Genomic DNA, 22,051 nt, shown 5'->3' on the forward strand with positions numbered 1-22,051 from the left:
CTGGCCAGAAACTGGCCGTTTTCAGGGAGTGTGCTAAAAAACGCAGGCGTGCCAGGTAAAAACGCAGGAGTGGCTGGAGAAACGGGGGAGTGGCTGGCCGAACGCAGGGCGTGTTTGTGACGTCAAACCAGGAACTAAACGGACTGAGGGGATCGCAGTCTAGGAGTAGGTCTGGAGCTACTCAGAAACTGCAGGGAATTATTTAGTAGCAGTTCTGCTAATCTTTCGTTCGCAATTCTGCTAAGCTAAGATACACTCCCAGAGGGCGGCGGCCTAGCGTGTGCACTGCTGCTAAAAGCAGCTAGCGAGCGAACAACTCGGAATGAGGGCCTATATAAGCAAATATTAGCAATGCATACTTCCCGATTGAGATTTGTATCTGACGCACTGTTTACTTTTTAAAGAGACTGTTATAATAAGGATAATAATAACAACTCAAATCCATTCAGAATAAGTGGGGTATCCAATTAATGCCGATCCGTTTTCAGCGGGTGAAAACAGTCTGATATCGCAATTAATGACCAATGGTCATTATCGTGGTATCCTATTACAGTTCTCATCGGCCAAAAACCAACCCGCAATTCCACGTAGACACATGGGATCGGGGATGAGGCATCCAAAGCATAATCTACTATAAGTGCCAGCATCGGAGGGAGGAGCCCGCCGCATTGGGGCCAACAGGATAGCCCCTAGCTATACAATTACCCGCTGTCTTTGACTGTGGGTAATTGGATACCTGTTTGTATGATTATTATATTTACATAAAACTACCATAAAAATTTTATTTTTTTATCCATTTTATGGTTTGTTTTTTTTGTTGTAATAAAACACAATACCAAATATCTTATATTTGAAATTCTAGTGGGAGTAATCTTAATGTAATACACATCACTGTAATGATTCCACCTAGGGGTTCAGCACACACTACATGCAGCCCACAGGCACATATATGTCTGCACATCTCAGGGATGGGTTGTTGTATAGCCCTGACCACTATGTCTACCCACACCTAACTAAAACACCTGGCCATCTTATTATTTATATTATTAATATTATTATTATTACCAGTTATTTATATAGCGCACACATGTTCCGCAGCGCTTTACAGAGAATATTTGCCCACTCACAGCAGTCCCTGCCCCAGTGGAGCTTACAGTCTATATTCCCTACCACATGTACACACATACACACTATGGTTATTTTTTGTATCCAATCAACCTATCAGTATATTTTTGGATTGTGTGAGGAAACTGGAGTACCCGGAGGAAACCCACGCAAGCACAAGGAGAGTATACAAACTCCACACAGCTGTGCCATGGTGGGAATCAAACTCATGTCCTCAGTGCTGTAAGGGCAGTAATGCTAATTTTTACACCATCTGTGCTGCCCAATTTAAGGGGGACATTTACTAAGCAGTGATAAGAGCTGAGAAGTGAACCAGTGGAGAAGTGCCCATGGCAACCAATCAGCACTGAAGTAACATCTATAATTTGCATACTATAAAATTATACAGAGCTGCTGATTGGTTGATGGAGCAACTTCTCCACTGGCTCACTTCTCCGCTCTTATCACTGCTTAGTAAATGTCCCCCTGAATTTGATATCAGTTGAAGTCTGTAGGCTTCCATAGGACAAAGCCATCTAAAGATGGTACTGCCCACCACACCCAAGGCTTGGAATCTATCACATTCCAGGGCTTGGTACATATGCAGTAAAAGTAGAAACCTCTGAAAACTGCATTTTCAGAGGTTTGCCCACATTTGTAACCTTTGTACAACCAGCCCCTAGTGTGGCCAATTATTAATATGAAATCAGTTTATTCAAAATACCATATTCAGATGCATCACAATAATAGATCATTGTTGAGTCCTCTAAATCTGGTATTTGAAATAAACTGATTCCATATTAATCATTAGCCTCACTAGTTCTTATTCCAACAAACACCAACACCCAACAGTATATAGGAACACTAGCTCTACCCCTATAATCCCCTCCCCCCTCCCGGCACAGTGTTCTAATATTGTCATGCATCATTGCTAATTTTGGGGCAGATGTATTAACCTGGAGAAGGCATAAGGAGGTGATAAACCAGTGATATGTGCAAGGTGATAAAGGCACCAGCCAATCAGATCCTAACTGTTAATTTACATAATGGAGCTGATTGGCTGGTGCCTTTATCACCTTGCACATATCACTGGTTTATCACTTCCTTATGCCTTCTCCAGGTTAATACATCTGCCCAATATCTTTTATTTACAGAGCGTAAACAGCTGTTAAGCGTTTAATAACCCTGCATTTTGTATTTTCTTAAATGATAACATCTGCGTATCCGTCATGTGTGAGAACCTAGGCTACACATATTCATATTCCTTGTAACAAAATCATAATATAATACAGGACAATACAGGACAATAAGCTTTAGCTTGGAGAACAGCAAAGACAGCCACTCTGAGGACATCTAAATTACAGTATTAACAGTGTTTTCAGCAGGTGCTAGTTCTTCAAAAGTTTTGTTCCTCAGGCAAAATATCATGTACAAACTCCCCCAAAATATTTCCATCATTAATTTGCCAGATGTCAAAGACAAGTTAAATGAACCAAGTGATAAATATCTGTCAGTACCCTAACAAAACACTGTGCACTGGAGTTATGTGTGCATGTATAATACATGATTTAGTTCAGCCCCAGGCACTTGCTACTGTAATGAATGTACTTCTAGAAAGATGACTTCACAAACCAGAACAATGTAACAATATATATCTATTTATAGCATCAATAAATGTTGTTTTATTTAAACATTCCAATGTGAAATTAATAATTCTGCAGCCCACACAGCTAATGACAGGACTGAGGACAGAATCTTTTGGCACCACTGTCACAAATTGGAGCAAACAGCAATACATGAACATGCTTGATCCATTGGTGAAGCTGGTGAAAAGTGCTAGATGATTACCCCACTCACTATTTTTTTGGACCCTGTACTCCCACCACCCATGTACCCACAATTCTCCCCAAGGTCCACCCATTCCGTTCAGGAAAAAAACAGCGGAGTCCTCTTCCAAACTGCTCATATTTGTTGCATGCGATGGACTAGAAGAATAAATATATACAGTATATATTAGAATTACAATACATTATCCATAGTTCAGAAACATACAGAGTAAATAGGGATGAAAATATTTTCCTGGTACATTCAGTTAAGAACTGCACTTATTAACATTTTCCTTAACAACTCACCTATAGGGGTATATTCAATTAGTGTAGAAAGCTGCCGTCTGTCGAAAAGATGGCAGTTTTTGACTTTTTAAGGTCGAATCGTGATTCGACCTATTCAATCCCAAGCATTTTTTTTCGACAAGTCGGGGAATTCGACTTGTCGAATAGTACGTGAATCGGCGGTATAGCTGCCGATTAACGTACTTTTGAGGGAAACTCTAATTTGACGAATTTGGCCCCGTTTCCGGCCATCTCAGTCCGACATAAAAAAATGTCGGACTGAGATGAGGAACTGTGGAGGAAAGGGGGGAGAGCAGCGCCGGAGGAGATGGTGGGGGCACAGGGGGAGAGCAGTGCCGGAGGAGACGGGATAGCCACGGGCACAGGGTGAGAGCAGCGCCAGAAAAGACGGGGAAGAGCCGGGAGCGCAGCGCTACAGCAGCTGGCAGCATAGCCGGAGGATGTCACAGCCGCCGCTCACTGCAGCTTCCACCCGGCTCCAGCAAGCGAGGTCCCGCTTGCTGGAGCCGGGTGGACGCTGCAGTGAACGGCGGCTGTGACATCCTCCGGCTACGCTGCCAGCTGCTGTAGCGCTGCGCTCCCGGCTCTCCCCCGTCTCTGCTCTCACCCTGTGCCCGCGGCTCTCCCCTCTCCTCCGGCGCTGCTCTCTCCCTGTGCCCCCACCGTCTCCTCCGGCGCTGCTCCCACCTCTACCCGCATCTCAATTCGACTTTTTTTAAAGTAGAATTGAGATTGCTTTGAATAGCTCAGGTCGGATCCATTCCGACAAATGAATGTCGGAATGGATCCGACTTCAATTGAATATACCCCATGATCTCCTCGGGCAGGGAAAATGTCATGTGTAAATACACACACAGCCCACTATTCATTTAACAATCCCTTATCAGGACAATATAAGTGTTATCAGTGAGAATATTTATATTAACTCAATACTAGGCTCTTGATAGCTTTGGGATAAACCACATTTAGACTGGTTATCTGTGTTTAGATAAGAAAAAAAAATAAAACAAAGTTTTATGCTAGGCTTTTGTGACATCTTTTAAAGGATCTTTCAGTTTATGTGGTGTCGTTTTATGTATTGCCTGTGTAGATTCTTTACATGGTTTCTTATGGATCTATTTAAAAATGGGAGGTAAGCCATACCTATCCGGCTGTAAACCTAGTGAATAGTTTCTACGCTGAAAGCTGGCTATTTAAATAGGTATTGCGGCGGTTCATGTACCACCATAATCCTCTTTTTACCATCTCAGGATGGTAATTGCAGGAGTAACCTACAGAATTTTTTTTTTATTTGTTAAAATAATATCAAACGTACAACTTGATGCCCAAGTTTGCCCTTCTAGTCAATGGACGGGATGCATGACGCATAGCATTGTGAATGCGATGCATCCTGACACTCAGCGGGATTCACTAACACTGTATGCATGAATATTTTAGCAAAGGACAGCTCTACCGATGACAGCTGTCTTATGCAGTGTGGGGACTTCTGGGTTTACGACCGTGAATCTGGCTGCGCATGCGTCAAGTGCCGCACATGCCGCAGGGGGTTCTGGGGAGGATTGGACTGGATCCCCCACTGGGGGAAAGAAGGATAGCAGCCCATAAGCTTCTACAGGGTAACGCAATCTACTGCATCCAAGCTCCGGATTATGGTGGTCATTCCGAGTTGTTCGCTCGTTGCCGTTTTTCGCAACGCAGCGATTAGGTGGAAAATGCGCATGCGCATGGTACGCAGCGTGCATGCGCTTAGTAATTTAACACAAAACTTTGGAGATTTGCACAAGCTCGAGCGACGTTTTTTCAACGCTCGAGTGATCGTAGTGTGATTGACAGGAAGTGGGTGTTTCTGGGCGGCAACTTGGCGTTTTCAGGGAGTGTGCTAAAAAACGCAGGCGTGCCAGGTAAAAACGCAGGAGTGGCTGGAGAAACGGGGGAGTGGCTGGCCAAACGCAGGGCGTGTTTGTGACGTCAAACCAGGAACTAAACGGACTGAGGTGATCGCAATCTAGGAGTAGGTCAGGAGCTACTCAGAAACTGCAAGGAATTATTTAGTAGCAATTCTGCTAATCTTTCGTTCGCTATTCTGCTAATCTAAGATACACTCCCAGAGGGCGGCGGTCTAGCGTTTGCAATGCTGCTAAAAGCAGCTAGCGAGCCAACAACTCGGAATGACCACCTATATCACATTCCGAAGCTTGGTGCAGCAGCATTTTTGCCCGCATTTTTAGTGTTGCCCAATAACAGAACCGGTTAATGTACTGTATGTACATATACATACATATATACTGGTAAAGAGATCAGTACAACCATACCAGTGCCAGGCGGCAGCACTGGGGATCTGAGATTCACTCAGCTGGTCCTCAAGGGTGGTCCTCAATACAATATTTTCAGCATTATGTCCCTCCCCCTCCTGTGCAATGTTGCATCTCTGTGTAGCAGGTTCATAATGATGTAATTTGTGCCACCACGACCCCTGCACTTTGACCTACACCTCTAAGATCTCCTGGATGGGAGGTAAAGTCAGCATATATCAAAGTGTACTATAGGGGAAATGTATGAATCAGTGTAAACAGAAGAAGTGGACCAGTGGAGAAGTTGCCCATAGCAACCAATCAGGTTTCTCAGGGTACTACTTATCAAGTATGTTCTATAAAATTATAGGTAGATGGTAACTGGTTGCCATGGGCAACTTCTCCAATGGTCCACTTATCCATTCTTTTCACCGATCCATATATCGGTCACCAAGTACTTAATATTCAGCCATAACTCCACAGTACTTTACCTAGTTTTAGTGAATCAATGTCACAGGCAACATAGAGACTCATGCAAAGTAAACATCTGGCAGAAAGTGGACTACCAGTGTCAAAACATGTTTAACAGTCTTAGGGAGCACATGTTAAATTATTATTATTTGACTCCTTTATTTATATGGCACCACAAGGGGTCCACAGTTACTTACAGTACATAAACAGAGACCATATGAACAAAACAAGAAAACTGATTTTCCATACAGAAAATTACAGAACATGGACAAGGTTTAAAGCCTTAGGGGTATATTTATTAGTGCAGGTTTTTAGAAGTGGAGATGTTGCCCACAGCTTCTACCTATCATTTATCTAGCACATTCAGGAAGATAATAGCTAGAATCTGATTGGTTGCTATGGGCAACATCTCCACCTCTAAAAACCCGCAGTTTAGTAAATAAACCCCTTAGAGAAGCACTTCCCAACTAACATGATAATCTGCTGCAGTGGCAGACACAAGGCACAGAGGACATATCTACCAGTTTTTTCCCTTACATTATTATTCCAGCATCTCTCTAATAGCTCAATGTTAAATAGAAAAACACATCCCCGCTAAACACTAATTGGGGATTTTATGATAGATGCGCTGAAAATAGCTGGATTGCTGTGACAGGAATCCATTTTCTTTTCCTGTAGTCAGTTTAGTCACATTAATGTCCATACGCAGGGCACTGTCATCCCACTTATCTCACTATAGTACAATATCAGTCAGGTGAGAGGCAAAATAGATTCCTATCCAATAAGCTAAAGGTATAAGACAGTCTGGATATAAAATAATACAATGAGAGAAAATCACAACATAATGTGAAGTGTAAATCTATGTATTTATTTATAGTAAAGTCATGTATGCCGGTTGCCTAAAGGGGGGTACACAAGTAGCGATGTATGCTTAAATTCTAAGCAATCTGCCTAGACTGCATAGAAGTTAAGCACGGATCTCTCCGTGTGTATCCCCTACAGCAATAGAGATGCGCAACCCGGTGCTAGATTGCCCAGGCACAATCTAGCAGGTCGCTCATTTCACCTGGGTGAAATGAGCGCCCCTCCCCTCGCTCAGCACACATCGCCCTGTACTGAGCGGGGGGAGAGATGTGTGCCGAGCGGTCTGAGCTAGATCTCTCCCCGTGTGTACGGGGCTTTAGATCTCAGCAGTTGTTCTTGTCATAATTAAGGGGTCTATTCATGAAGAAGTGAAAAGTTTGGGAAAGTGAGCCAGTGGAGAACCAATCAGCTGATCTATATAATTTTATAGTATGCAAATTATAAGTGTTACGTCAATGCGGATTGGTTAACATGGGCAACTTTTGCACTGGCTCACTTCTCCACACTTTTCACTGCTTTATGAACAGACCCCTTAAGTTTAATAGGCCCTACTCACAAATCCCTTGCAGGGGCAACAGCTTATACATGCCCCTGCAGTTGAGGAGTCTTCCCTGTTTTACAGGATGGCACACAGCATTTTTTTTCTTGTAAGAGGGCTTGATTTTGATGTCTACTGAGGGGCAGAGATAAGAGACCTTAATTGCTTTGCTAGTAAAAGCATTGCCCTTTTACATTTTAGGCATAAACATGATTAGAAGCGGACGGGTTTTACAACCCAATGCTTCATAAGGGTGTGGTAAGTTAGGTAGATAAGACTTAGGTCGACAGTGTCTAGGTTGACCACTATTGGTCGACAGTAAGTATGTCAACATGGTTTCTAGGTCGACATGAGTTTTTTTACTTTTTTTGGTGTCGTTTTCTCCATACAGTGACCCCAATTAGTGCACCATGTCCCCTCGCAGCTTCGGGCAAGGTGCCTCGCTCCACTACCGCTGCGCTTGGCACAGGTTACTGTTCCCACTTGTAGGCCACGTGGATCGTAAATTATGAAAAAGTTCTAAAAATGAAAAAAAAAAGTGAAAAACTCATGTCGACCTTATGTCATGTCGACCTAGAACAAGTTGACCTAGAGTCCCTGTCGACCTAGAAATCATGTTAACCAATAGTGGTCGACCTACTTACTGTCAACCCAACATAAGAATGTTCATTTTCAGCCTGACTTCAACCAAAGCAATGACAACATTTATTGCTATTTCCTAAATTAATGATTTTCCTTTAAATAAATTATAAGCTTAATAATGGTGGTGTTAGGTTGGACTTTTTAACTACTATTTTTAGTTATTTTAATAAAATATTTGTAAGTATGCCATAATTTAATGTACAGATTCATCCACTATGGGGAGTATTTAATTACGGTCAGACGTTCTGACAAGGCGGAAAGATGGCACTTTCTGCTGATAATCAGAACTTGCCGACACTTCAATATTCAATTGAAGTGCCGTTCTTCCGCCCTGTCGGAAATTCCGCCAAGTTGAAAAACACATGGATGAGTGGGAGCTCTGCTGTCAAAAACAGGCCATTTTCAACCATTCATTTCCGCCCATAAGAGAGAGCAAAAATGAATGGTCGGAATGGGAGGGGAAACGGGCGGAAACTACCGACTATTGAATAGTGACGTGTCGGTGAGGATCCAACTTCAATTGAATATACATTTCTTACCAATACCTATAATACTTATTTATACCTATATACATTTCTTACCAATTGGAGAGATGTACTAAAGCAGACAATGCATATTTTCCTTGTTTTTATATTAATCACACCTTTAATCTTATAGAGCCAATACTATCATGCCAATTTCAACCCAGCATTGTAACAAACCTAATTCACTTGATACCTATTGATGTATAAAGAAAAATGGATATAATCATGAAATGTAAACGTTATTCACTCAAATTTTGTAGCCATTTTGAAAATCTCAAGTGTTGCTATAGCGTTCTAGACACATAAATGCATAGAATATACCAAAGTGTCAGATGCAGCTGCCATGTCTATCAGACTCCTAGGATTTGCTCAATCAAGGTTCTAAAATCCTAGTAATACTTACGTAATACCTACACCGCTTCTCTTACCCCATCTTATAAAGAAAAAAAATAGGAATTGTCTTTGTCACATGTAAATCTCAGTAACACATAGAAGAGTCACAGCACTTAAAGATGAAAATTAGAGCTTCTCAAGGCAAAGCTTATCACAATGTCATCCCAACCCTTCAAACACTTAATCATGGCATTACAAGAATGCGCCTTGCACAGGAATATTTAGTGTTCATTCTAGCACCCTGCTCCTGTCACAAGCCATGCAGTTTCTCTTTCCTGCCTGGGGTGTCGCTCCCTACTGTGGTGCTTCTAGCACACTCTAGTCTGTATCTCAGTGCTGAGATACAGACCAGGGTATGTGAGAAGCATCAGCGCAGAGTGTGACACCCCAGGCAGGAAAGAGCAACTGCATGGGTTGTGACAGGTGCGGGGTGATAGAATGAACACTGGGCCTAATTCAGACCTGATCGCTGCTGTGCATTTTTGCACAGCAGGCGATCAGGTCTGAACTGAACATGCACCGGCGCTACAGTGCACCAGCGCATGCCAGACAGCTGATGGCCATCTCAGCCCTGCGATCGCCTCTGCCTGACTGACAGGCAGTCGGTCGCTGGGTGGGAGGGGGCGGGCCGGTGGAGTTTGGCCGCTGGTTTAGGGGCGCGGTCCGGGCAAAGCAGGCGTGCCCGGACCGCGCGGGGGGGGGGGGGGGGGGCGGACCGTGGCAGCTGTGTAAGATCACACGCAGCCGCTGTGACCCGAACAGCGACGAGTAGCTCCCTGCCAGCACGCAGGAGCTGCGCTGGTAGGGAGCTACTCTTCAAGTACAAAAGCATCGCCGCTGTGCAATGCTTTTGTACTTGTGCAGCGGGGTAGTGCCTGACATGCGGGGCGGACTAGCCCTGTGCTAGGTGTCCCTCCGCATGTCATGGATGCTGATCGTTAGCACATCTACGATCAGGTCTGAATTAGGCCCACTGTTCTTACGCACAGTGAAACTTTACAATACAATATATGAAGATATTCAATATATGCCTCACAAGTGTAAATGGTAGGTATAATGTATATCACACTCCAAAAACTATGCATTATTATCACTTGCACTAATACGTATACAATACGGCTGAGTTATGTTAGTCCAATAGGGAGAGATTCACGGACACAAGCTAACGTGACGCAATGCCAATGTATTTGCAACTACGCATGCACGAAAAAGTTCTGAAAATCCCTATGATAAATGAGTCCCAAAGGTGCAGCTGTGATCGGGACAGACAGCATCAGAAAAGGAGCTGCAATGTGATGAGCGTTCCTGAGCGGTTACTGGGATGTAGCCTAAACTGAACACACACACAAAAAAAAGTATACCTCAAGGGCATTTTATGGGAGTGTTGTGACTCGTAAGCATGTCTGTAAAAGTGACTGCGTCCCCAGACGCAAAGCTGCAGCCACAGAGGCCAAACTCAGATGGAAATAGGACAGGTGCAAGTGTATATAGGGGGTCTGATGCTGCGCCCCTGATGGCGTGTCAAGAATCCCCATCAGAGCTACAGCGTGCAGAGACGCAGAAAGTGGATGTCCTAGTGCGTCACATTCAGATGCACGCTTGTACACCAGGGGCAGGCTGAAACTGGCATTTGTACAGTATTGCAGCTGAAACAAGAGCAAATGCTGGAACAGCAGAATCCACCTCTCAATCAGGCCATAATGTGCATATACACACAGTAATGTTCCTGGTTCATATGTCTCAATAAATACCCTTATGTAGGGGTGACATCTCACAGTATGCTAGGATATGAAGAATATACACAAATAATAGACAGTATACATTCAGTGGAAACCATCTCACCCACCCAAGGAAATAAGGTTATTCTATACTTTGAACAATACACACAAACAGCTGCTAAATAAGGAAGTATGACAATATATTGCTGGCAACTATAGAGTTAGGAACTATTCGTCAACAGTGATAGGGAGAAGGGGGAAGGTTAGCAAAAGACACCAGTTGAATACCTCCACCAACAAACTATTAGGTACCTATATAAGTGGCCTAATCAGTTTTGATGGAGACACAGAAGCTCTGTACTGTTCAGTATCTTTTATTGGAGTACTTAATCAGAAACTTACCTGTCTGGTGAAAACTACAGCTGACCAAACACCACCACCACCACCACCACAACTATTCAGTTGTCTATACTGAGAAAATGAGATGGGTAAAAGACGCTGTGACAACAATGGAGCATCTGCCATACTAGACACAAGCCAACAATGTGGGACAGAAAATTGTAAATAAGACGGACAAAGTGACAAATTTTTATATATATATATATATATATATATATATATAAATATAAATATATATATGTGTGTGTGTTACCAAACGAGATGGACACTGCATTTTCCATGAGTATCATCACCCACTGACATGTAGTTTATGCATAAATAATATGCTACCAGTTCCAAGCTTCTTTTAGTGACGATACTTCATATATAAGCTATATATGTGTCACGGAGGGATAAACTGATTAAAACAGCTGAGGATTAGAGAAAAAGAATCATGTCATGTGATGTGTTCAAAATGAAATTAAAATCAATTGTAAACATCAAGTTATTATAATTTGCTCTCTATAACTTCACAAGAGTTTTGCTGGCCTAAGTAAGGCTAATGGAAAGAGCACTTCAACTGCATGACTGAGCAGAGAAGCCTTGGAACAGTCTGCAAGGAATCTCAGTCTCTGTGGTTCTGCTGGGAACAGGAGATAAGGGTCTAAGGGACACCAAAGAGGGGTCTGCTCTTTTCCAATCTGTGCATTCCTACAGAACAATCCCTGGCAATCACCCTTTGCAGAAGAGAAACATGAAAGATTTGGCCAAAGAATCAGGGTCATCTGCCCTTTATCAGTTCAGTAAAGGCTCACTCTGGCCAGTTTCTAACCTTTTAACCCAATGGAGCCTTCATTTGCACTCGAATAATGACATTCCTGTATGGAGTGCAACCTCCAGTTTCCACTTCTTAAACTTTAGAAACCTGGCACCCATCATCTTCTTGTGTGCTCAGGCCTTAAAACCATTGCCTGGGCAAAAGCTATACACATCCCCAAATGTAAAACTCTACATTGTGAGTCTTAATCTAATAGTAATCTTGCTTGTTAAAGCTTTGGCCAGACACAGAAAAAGAACATCCTTACCCCCTGCTGCTGCCACCGACTAAGATACTACTCACTCTTTGAGAAGGAAGAATGCCCATTTAATGCCTATTCTCCACCTGTTTAATATGTATAGCAGCCCTGAGCTGTAATAGTAAGTCATCGGAGATTCTAGGAGCTGACATAAAAACAACCCAAACAAACCGAGGCTAAATCTTTGTATTCATTTCTAAATATCCAAACACCGTCTATGCTAATAATTTTGCTGCACAATGTTTGTGGGGGGAAAAAGAAGATCTTTAGAAACTAGGGATTGTGGTTTAACTTCCCTGGTTCCAAAGAAATCAGTATCTGCATACATTAGCGTATCATGGCTTTTCTCCCTAGAAATGATGCGCCATACACAAATGAAGCTGGTAAGTAGATACATTTCAATAAAAGGACACATGCTGATAAAGCAATAATTGATGTTTGCCCATTTTATATATATCGCTATTCCAGGGCAAATTTGACCCCAAAACCAATTTCCATAGCCGTTTGTATTTATCTAAAAGACGCTCATTTACGACATTCAGCTTTCTTGCAATGTATCTTAAGAAAAGTTTACATGGGGCAAACAAAATGAAGAAAAAAAAATGCCTTAAGCCTAAGTACACACAGGCCCTTTTCTCCTATTTACCATCCTATCCCATGTGAAAAAGACTTTAGGATATTCTCAGAGCTACCCACTGATGTCTCTATTAGAGGTAGTGATTAACAATGCATTTGATATTCAAAGCAGTGTTAGTTCCATACAGCGCACTATTATCATCTTCAATGCTAATTTATGTATCTGCTTATATGTGGCTCCATGTTGTGCCCTGTATTATGCATATATTGTGAGATTGTCTAGACTCATTAGACATTAAATGCCTTGCAGAAAATTACACCACTGCCTGTTCCCTATAATAGATGATTATCTGTTGTTTGCCTTATCGCAACCTGTGAATTATGTCTTGATAAATTTTCAAAAATTATAACAACCAAAATACTTCCGCTCATACTTCCACTTATGCCAGGGATATATATCCTCTGCTCTGAGCAACTTTGCAATCCATAGTCCAGTTTTTTAATAAAAAAAAAAAAAAAGAAGCTAAAGTCTGGAATGCCACCATCATCCACTGGACACTTTGCATGCAGTTTCATGTGTGGAGTGACTAGATAATGGTAACTCCATTCCAATACATTATTTTCATATTTGGGAGACTGAATGTGAATGTTTCACAGGACAGCTGACAGTGATTTGGGGGGGATTCACAATTGTTTTATTTAAGGTAGGAGGGAACCATGTAGATGGACACACATCTAGAAGGACCACTAACTATGGTGACTGAGGTGGTAGAAGTGGAGAATCTTTTTTAAAAAGGGCCCAATCTAAATGGCATGTTGATCCCTTTTATGTTGGGACCCACTGGTTAATAAACCTGAAATAGCTAACAAAGCACATAAATAGTAATGCAATGCATTGCTTTCCATGTACTACGCCAAATACAAACATTCCATCATCATGACTGTCAATACAGTGCATTTAGGAGAGGATGCAAGATGAAAGGTACTGTGGAAGCACCACCTCATCCATAAACACTATGAAGAAATAAACAGGACAGAGATGAGAATTTCAAGCCTCCAGTTTTTACGGTTTACAGCTAACACTAACAGTGAATGTGGAGATGTTATCAGGAACAAATATGAAATAGCTGGAAACAGGCTTGCCATGGTTACAGGGGCTAATGGAAAAATCAATTGAATCACAGCCTGGTGTTTAAAACCATAGATAAAAGTTTAATCCTTAAGGATGCTCTATACACAGGTGTCATAGGGGAGAAACCCATTACACTTCAAAAAAACTGAAACTGATTAGAGGTTCCATATCACAAATGCTTTAAACTTTAAGGACAGGCAAGAAAGCAATAATTAGAACATTAATGCAAAGCTCAATGTACCCTTTTGCCATTTTAATAAAACTGTCTTTTACGCTTTGAAGTGTAATCAAGTTGAGGAGGTGACTTAAATTAGGACCTCAACTTAAGACTTGAATACGTCCCACCATTTAAATATGCAAAATGGTGACTTTTGTGGGTTGTGCTTCATTATGTTACAGTCATGTGCTCTCACTACACAAAGGTGTCAGCAGCAACGTATCTTGTGGATCGGTCTTCAATAAAACAGGAATGTCCTCTTCCTGGGATTATATATTTTGTAGTAATTTGTTGGATTCCAATAAATAAATGAAAGGGAAAGTTTCAATAAAGCCACATACCCAGGAGGAATAATGCAAGTTATGCGGGATGTTATGGTACCAAAAATAAGATTTTACTCACCGGTAAATCTATTTCTCGTAGTCCGTAGTGGATGCTGGGTACTCCGTAAGGACCATGGGGAATAGACGGGCTCCGCAGGAGACTGGGCACTCTAAAGAAAGATTTAGGTCTACCTGGTGTGCACTGGCTCCTCCCCCTATGACCCTCCTCCAAGCCTCAGTTAGGATACGGTGCCCGGAAGAGCTGACACAATAAGGAAGGATTTTGAATCCCGGGTAAGACTCATACCAGCCACACCAATCACACCATATAACTCGTGATAGGAACCCCGGTTAACAGTATGATAACAATGGAGCCTCTGACCAGATGGCTCGCAATAACAACCCGATTTTTGTAACAATAACTATTTACAAGTATTGCAGACAATCCGCACTTGGGATGGGCGCCCAGCATCCACTACGGACTACGAGAAATAGATTTACCGGTGAGTAAAATCTTATTTTCTCTGACGTCCTAGTGGATGCTGGGTACTCCGTAAGGACCATGGGGATTATACCAAAGCTCCCAAACGGGCGGGAGAGTGCGGATGACTCTGCAGCACCGAATGAGAGAACTCCAGGTCCTCCTCAGCCAGGGTATCAAATTTATAAAATTTTGCAAACGTGTTTGCCCCTGACCAAGTAGCAGCTCGGCAAAGTTGTAAAGCCGAGACCCCTCGGGCAGCCACCCAAGATGAGCCCACCTTCCTTGTGGAATGGGCTTTTACAGATTTAGGCTGCGGTAGTCCCACCGCAGAATGCGCCAGCTGAATAGCGCTACAAATCCAGCGCGCGATAGTCTGCTTAGAAGCAGGTGCACCCAGCTTGTTGGGTGCATATAAAATAAACAGCGAGTCAGTTTTTCCTGACTCCAGCCGTCCTGGAAATATAAATTTTCAGGGCCCTGACTACTTCCAGAAACTTTGAATCCTCCAAGTCCCTAGTAGCCGCAGGCACCACAATAGGTTGGTTCATGTGAAAAGCTGATACCACCTTCGGGAGAAACTGAGGATGAGTCCTCAACTCTGCCCTATCCATATGGAAAATCAGATAGGGGCTTTTACAGGACAAAGCCGCCAATTCTGACACACGTCTGGCCGAAGCCAGAGCCAACAACATAACCACTTTCCACGTGAGCTATTTTAAATCCACAGTCTTAAGTGGCTCAAACCAATGTGATTTCAGAAACTCCAAAACCACATTGAGATCCCAAGGTGCCACTGGGGGCACAAAAGGAGGCTGAATATGCAGAACTCCCTTGACAAAAGTCTGAACTTCAGGTAGTGAAGCCAGTTCTTTCTGGAAGAAAATAGACAGGGCCGAGATCTGGACCTTAATGGACCCCAATTTGAGGCCCAACGTCACACCTGCTTGCAGGAAATGCAGGAATCGACCCAGTTGAAATTCCTCCGTTGGGGCCTTCTTGGCCTCACACCAAGCAACATATTTTCGCCAAATGCGGTGATAATGTTTTGCGGTGACATCCTTCCTGGCCTTGATCAGGGTAGGGATGACTTCCTCCGGAATGCCTTTTTCCTTTAGGATCCGGCGTTCAACCGCCATGCCGTCAAACGCAGCCGCGGTAAGTCTTGGAACAGACAGGGTCCCTGCTGCAGCAGGTCTTGTCTGAGCGGCAGAAGCCAAGGGTCCTCTGCAAGCATCTCTTGAAGCTCCGGGTACCAAGCTCTTCTTGGCCAATCCGGAGCCACGAGAATAGTTCTCACTCCTCGCTTTCTTATTATTCTCAGTACTTTGGGTATGAGAGGTAGAGGAGGAAACACATAAACCGACTGGTACACCCACTGTGTCACTAGAGCGTCCACAGCGATCGCCTGAGGGTCCCTTGACCTGGCGCAATATCTTTTTAGCTTTTTGTTGAGGCGGGACGCCATCATGTCCACCTGTGGTTTTTCCCAACGGTTTACCAGCATCTGGAAGACTTCTGGATGAAGTCCCCATTCTCCCGGGTGGAGGTCGTGCCTGCTGAGGAAGTCTGCTTCCCAGTTGTCCACTCCCGGAATGAACACTGCTGTCAGTGCTAACACATGATTCTCTGCCCATCGGAGAATCCTTGTGACTTTTGCCATTGCCCTCCTGCTTCTTGTGCCGCCCTGTCTGTTTACATGGGCGACCGCCGTGATGTTGTCTGATTGGATCAGTACCGGCCGGTTCTGAAGCAGGGGCCTTGCTTGGCTTAGGGCATTGTAAATGGCCCTTAGCTCCAGAATATTTATGTGAAGCGAAATCTCCTGATTTGACCACAGTCCTTGGAAATTTCTTCCCTGTGTGACTGCACCCCAGCCCCGAAGGCTGGCATCCGTGGTCACCAGGACCCAGTCCTGTATTCCGAATCTGCGGCCCTCTAGTAGATGAGCCCTCTGCAGCCACCACAGCAGCGACACCCTGGTCCTTGCCGACAGGGTTATTCGCTGTTGCATCTGGAGATGGGACCCGGACCATTTGTCCAACAGGTCCCACTGGAAAGTCCTTGCGTGGAACCTTCCAAATGGAATCGCCTCGTACGAAGCTACCATTTTTCCCAGGACTCGTGTGCATTGATGTACCGACACCTGTCCCGGTTTTAGGATGTCTCTGACTAGAGATGACAACTCCTCGGCTTTTTCCACTGGAAGAAACACTCTTTTCTGGTCTGTGTCCAGAATCATTCCCAGGAACAGAAGACGTGTCGTCGGGACCAGCTGTGACTTTGGAATATTGAGAATCCAGCCGTGCTGTTGTAGCACTTCCCTAGAAAGCGCTACCCCCACTACCAACTGTTCCTTGGACCTCGCCTTTATCAGGAGATCGTCCAAGTACGGGATAATTAAAACTCCCTTCTTGCGAAGGAGTATCATCATTTCGGCCATTACCGTGGTAAAGACCCTCGGTGCCGTGGATAACCCAAACGGCAGCGTCTGGAACTGATAGTGACAGTCCTGTACCACAAATCTGAGGTACTCCTGGTGAGGAGGGTAAATGGGGACATGGAGGTACGCATCCTTGATGTCCAGGGAGACCATGTAATCCCCCTCGTCCAGGCTCGCAATAACCGCCCTGAGCGATTCCATCTTGAACTTGAACCTCTTGATATAAGTGTTCAAGGATTTTAGATTTAAGATGGGTCTCACCGAACCGTCCGGTTTCGGTACCACAAACATTGTGGAATAGTAACCCTTTCCTTGCTGAAGGAGGGGTACTTTGACAATCACTTGCTGTGAATACAGTTTTTGAATAGCCACCAACACCGCCTCCCTGGCAGAGGGAGTTGCCGGTAAGGCAGATTTTAGGAAACGGCGGGGGGGAGACGTCTCGAATTCCAGCTTGTACCCCTGAGATATTACTTGAAAAACCCAGGGATCCACTTGTGAGAGATCCCACTGAGCGCTGAAATTCCTGAGCCGGGCCCCCACCGTCCCCGGGTCCGCCTGCGCAGCCCCAGCGTCATGCTGTGGACTTACCGGACGCGGGGGAGGACTTCTGCTCTTGGGAACTAGCTGTGTGTTGCAGCTTTTTTCCTCTACCTTTGCCTCTCGGCAGAAAGGATGAGCCTCTAGCCCTCTTGCTTTTCTGGGGCCGAAAGGACTGTACCTGATAATACGGTGCTTTCTTTTGCTGTGGGGCAGCCTGTGGCAAAAAGGTCGATTTCCCAGCAGTAGCTGTGGACACGAGGTCCGAAAGACCATCCCCAAACAGTTCCACCCCTTTATAGGGCAAAACTTCCATGTGCCGCTTAGAGTCGGCATCGCCAGACCATTGCCGAGTCCATAACCCCCTTCTGGCGGCAATGGACATAGCGCTTATTCTTGATGCCAGCCGGCAAATATCCCTCTGTGCATCACGCATGTATAAGACTGCATCTTTTATATGCTCAATCGTCAGCAAAATATTGTCCCTATCCATGGTATCAATATTATCCGACAGGGAATCTGACCACGCAGCAGCAGCACTGCACATCCAAGCTGATGCAATCGCTGGTCGCAATATAATGCCCGTGTGTGTGTAAATAGCTTTTAGGGTAGCTTCCTGCTTTCTATCAGCAGGTTCCTTCAGGGTAGCCGTATCCGGAGACGGTAGTGCCACCTTCTTTGATAAGCGTGTCAGCGCCTTATCTACCCTAGGGGGTGTTTCCCAACGTGACCTATCCTCTAGCGGGAAAGGGTACGCTGCCAATAACCGTTTTGAAATTATCAATTTCTTATCGGGGGAAGTCCACGCTTCCTCACACACCTCATTTAATTCCTCAGATGTAGGAAAAACTACAGGTATTTTTTTCTCACCAAACATAATACCCTTTTTTGTGGTACCTGGGGTATTATCAGAAATGTGTAATACATTTTTCATTGCCTCAATCATGTAACGGGTGGACCTATTGGAGGGTACACTAGTCTCATCATCGTCGACACTGGAGTCGGTATCCGTGTCGACGTCTGTATCTGTCACCTGAGGTAGCGGGCGTGTTAAAGCCCCTGATGACATTTGAGACGCTGGAACAGGCACAAGCTGTGTAGCCGGCTGTCCTATGTCGTCAAACCTTTTGTGTAAGGAGTTGACACTTTCACGCAATTCCTTCCATAAGTCCAACCACACAGGTGTCGACCCCGCAGGGGGTGACATCACATTCACAGGCATTTGCTCCGCCTCCACATCATTTTCCTCCTCATACATGTCGACACCGCAGTACCGACACACAGCAGACACACAGGGAATGCTCTTACAGAGGACAGGACCCCACAAAGCCCTTTGGGGAGACAGAGGGAGAGTATGCCAGCACACACCAGAGCGTTATATATCACAGGGATATCACCTATAAAAACGTGTTTTCCCCTTATAGCTGCATAATATATTTATACTGCGCCTAATTTGTGCCCCCCCTCTCTTTTTTACCCTTTTCTGTAGTGCAGGACTGCAGGGGAGAGCCAGGGAGCTTCCTTCCAGCGGAACTGTGAAGGAAAAATGGCGCCAGTGTGCTGAGGGAGATGGCTCCGCCCCTTTTTCGGCGGGCTTTCTCCCGCTATTGTAAAAGTTCTGGCAGGGGTTAATAAGCACCCATATAGCCCCTGGGGCTATATATGGTGCCAGTTCGCCAGCCAAGGTGTTAATATTGCTGCTCAGGGCGCCCCCCCCCCCAGCGCCCTGCACCCATCAGTGGCCGCAGTGTGTGGTGTGCATGAGGAGCAATGGCGCACAGCTGCAGTGCTGTGCGCTACCTTGGAGAAGACAGAAGTCTTCAGCCGCCGATTTTCCGGACCTTCTTGCTTCTGGCTCTGTAAGGGGGACGGCGGCGCGGCTCCGGGAACGGACGACGAGGTCGGGTCCTGTGTTCGATCCCTCTGGAGCTAATGGTGTCCAGTAGCCTAAGAAGCCCAAGCTACCACCACTTAGGTAGGTTCGCTTCTTCTCCCCTTAGTCCCTCGATGCAGTGAGCCTGTTGCCAGCAGGTCTCACTGAAAATAAAAAAACTAACATATACTTTCTTCCTAGGAGCTCAGGAGAGCCCCTAGTGTGCATCCAGCTCGGCCGGGCACAGAAATCTAACTGAGGCTTGGAGGAGGGTCATAAGGGGAGGAGCCAGTGCACACCAGGTAGACCTAAATCTTTCTTTAGAGTGCCCAGTCTCCTGCGGAGCCCGTCTATTCCCCATGGTCCTTACGGAGTACCCAGCATCCACTAGGACGTCAGAGAAACATTGCTTATTTTTGTGATGTTCACAATCCTGTAATAACTAGAAATACGTACAGCCTAAAATGCCTCCTACTGGACGTTGCGCCTAATTCTATCTTCCCCAATGGATAACTGAGTGCACTGTGCGCTCACAAATCTTATCAAAAAGAACCAAGCTAAAAAGGAATTTTATATACCTGACCTACATTTAATTAGAGATGAGCGGATTCGGTTTTACTCGGATTTACTCGGTTCTCAAAACGGCATCCGATTGGCTATCCAAAACACGTGACATCCGTGAGCCAATAAGATACCATTTTGAGAACCGAGTAAATCCGAGTAAAACCAAATCCGCTCATCTCTACATTTAATACATTAATAATGCATGTGCTGTGACCTTTTATTTCTCTGTCTACATTTTAACTCATCTGACACAAAGAGTTTACAGTTATGAGCTGATTTAAAGATGGCCGTCATCTTGATCAATAGTTACATGGTTACCACAGCAACATGCACAGCAGTTATTAAAGGTCTTTCTTTACGCAACACTAAAATATTCAAACGTTGACGCACATTCCAAAATTAAACCTTACGAGGTAGGATGAGAAATGATTCTATCCTTCCCAATATAATTGTATTCACACAATAATTTGTTTTGTGTAAAAGACATAAACCCCCAATTGTTTTATGAATAAACTGTGCAATAAAACAAGGACAATTCAATTGAAACCAAATAACCGCACTTACTTGCTAATGAAAGATGAGCCCTTTGACTTAAAATGGCACCATATTTGTTCAGAGCTAAGCACTGGTAAAATCCTTCATCAGACGGCTCTCCTTTCCTTCCCTCCACCTCTTGGATGTACAAGGACCCATTGTACAAAGTCGAGATCCGTTCATTCTCCACAATCTTTGCTCCATTTTTCATCCACACAACTGTGACTGGACGTTCTCCGCGAGCCTGACAATCTAAAACCACTGCATCCTTCCGAGAAACTACTACATCCACAGGTTCTTTCACAAATAACAGGTCGCTAAGACACCAAGACCCTGTGAGGATAAAAAGATTTTGTATAGTAAAGAAATTATATTGAAACATTGATCAGCAAGTAATTTCAAAGAGACTGCTCCTTTATAAAAGATGGTTTGTTAGTTCTTGTTAATGTCAAGCAACAGTGCACCTTATCTTATGACAATTGCTCTCTTGATAGCACTGGTTGATTCCTTGTATATGTGGATCATATTATGGTTTACTCTGACTCATTAATGCATGCAAATATGCAGAGAAGAAACGCTCACTGTCTGGAGCACAAGGGTTATATGTTTCAGAAAATCTATACAGAAATAAAGTAGAAATCAAATTTGAGCTATGTAGTCATTTCAATAATTAGTGTACCATTTAAACATGTAATGTACCTAAACTGATTACGATAACAGTAACAAGATTGACATTCTTTTTTAATCCTTAATTCCTATGATTCCCTTTAAATATACAAGATGATTTAGAGAGAAAGAGTAGCCAGTAAACATAAGAGTATATGTTAGATAATTCACTTGTTATGTTGATTCAGAACATATTTTAATTTTGTGTATTTCTATGTAATTTGCTAGAGAGAATTCTGAAAATATAAACATTCTGGCAAAAATGAGTTCACTGATTCACTATGAATCACTATGGCAATAATTCAAGGCAAGGGTTTACCTTGTTTCATTGCAAAGTTATATTTGTTTACCAAACACTCGTAAACGAGCACATTTAAAAGAAGATGAGAACTCACAATGTGAGGTTTCACTGTCATTAACAGGGAAACAAGAGGTAAAGCGGTTTGCTAATTTTACAAGCTTGTCACAGAGATCCTAAACAAGAAAACTCATAAAAGTTGGATTTTTACAAGAAATCATTAACATCCCTTCCTCTTTATAAACACGCAGGTTTTCTGCCCCTGGGGAAATT

At 43.9% G+C, this 22,051-nt stretch overlaps 1 protein-coding gene across 1 annotated transcript in view; it reads right to left on the reverse strand.

Moving 5' to 3' along the window:
• Positions 1-22,051, reverse strand: part of PRTG (protogenin) — a 219,702-nt gene that overhangs the window by 195,082 nt on the left and 2,569 nt on the right. The window contains exon 2 of the mRNA XM_063926136.1: positions 20,845-21,147. Within this exon, the coding sequence (XP_063782206.1) occupies positions 20,845-21,147 (303 nt within the window). The remainder of the gene's footprint in view (positions 1-20,844; positions 21,148-22,051) is intronic.

Source organism: Pseudophryne corroboree, chromosome 6 (assembly GCF_028390025.1).
Source record: "Pseudophryne corroboree isolate aPseCor3 chromosome 6, aPseCor3.hap2, whole genome shotgun sequence".
In the NCBI taxonomy this organism is placed as follows: Eukaryota; Metazoa; Chordata; class Amphibia; order Anura; family Myobatrachidae; genus Pseudophryne; species Pseudophryne corroboree.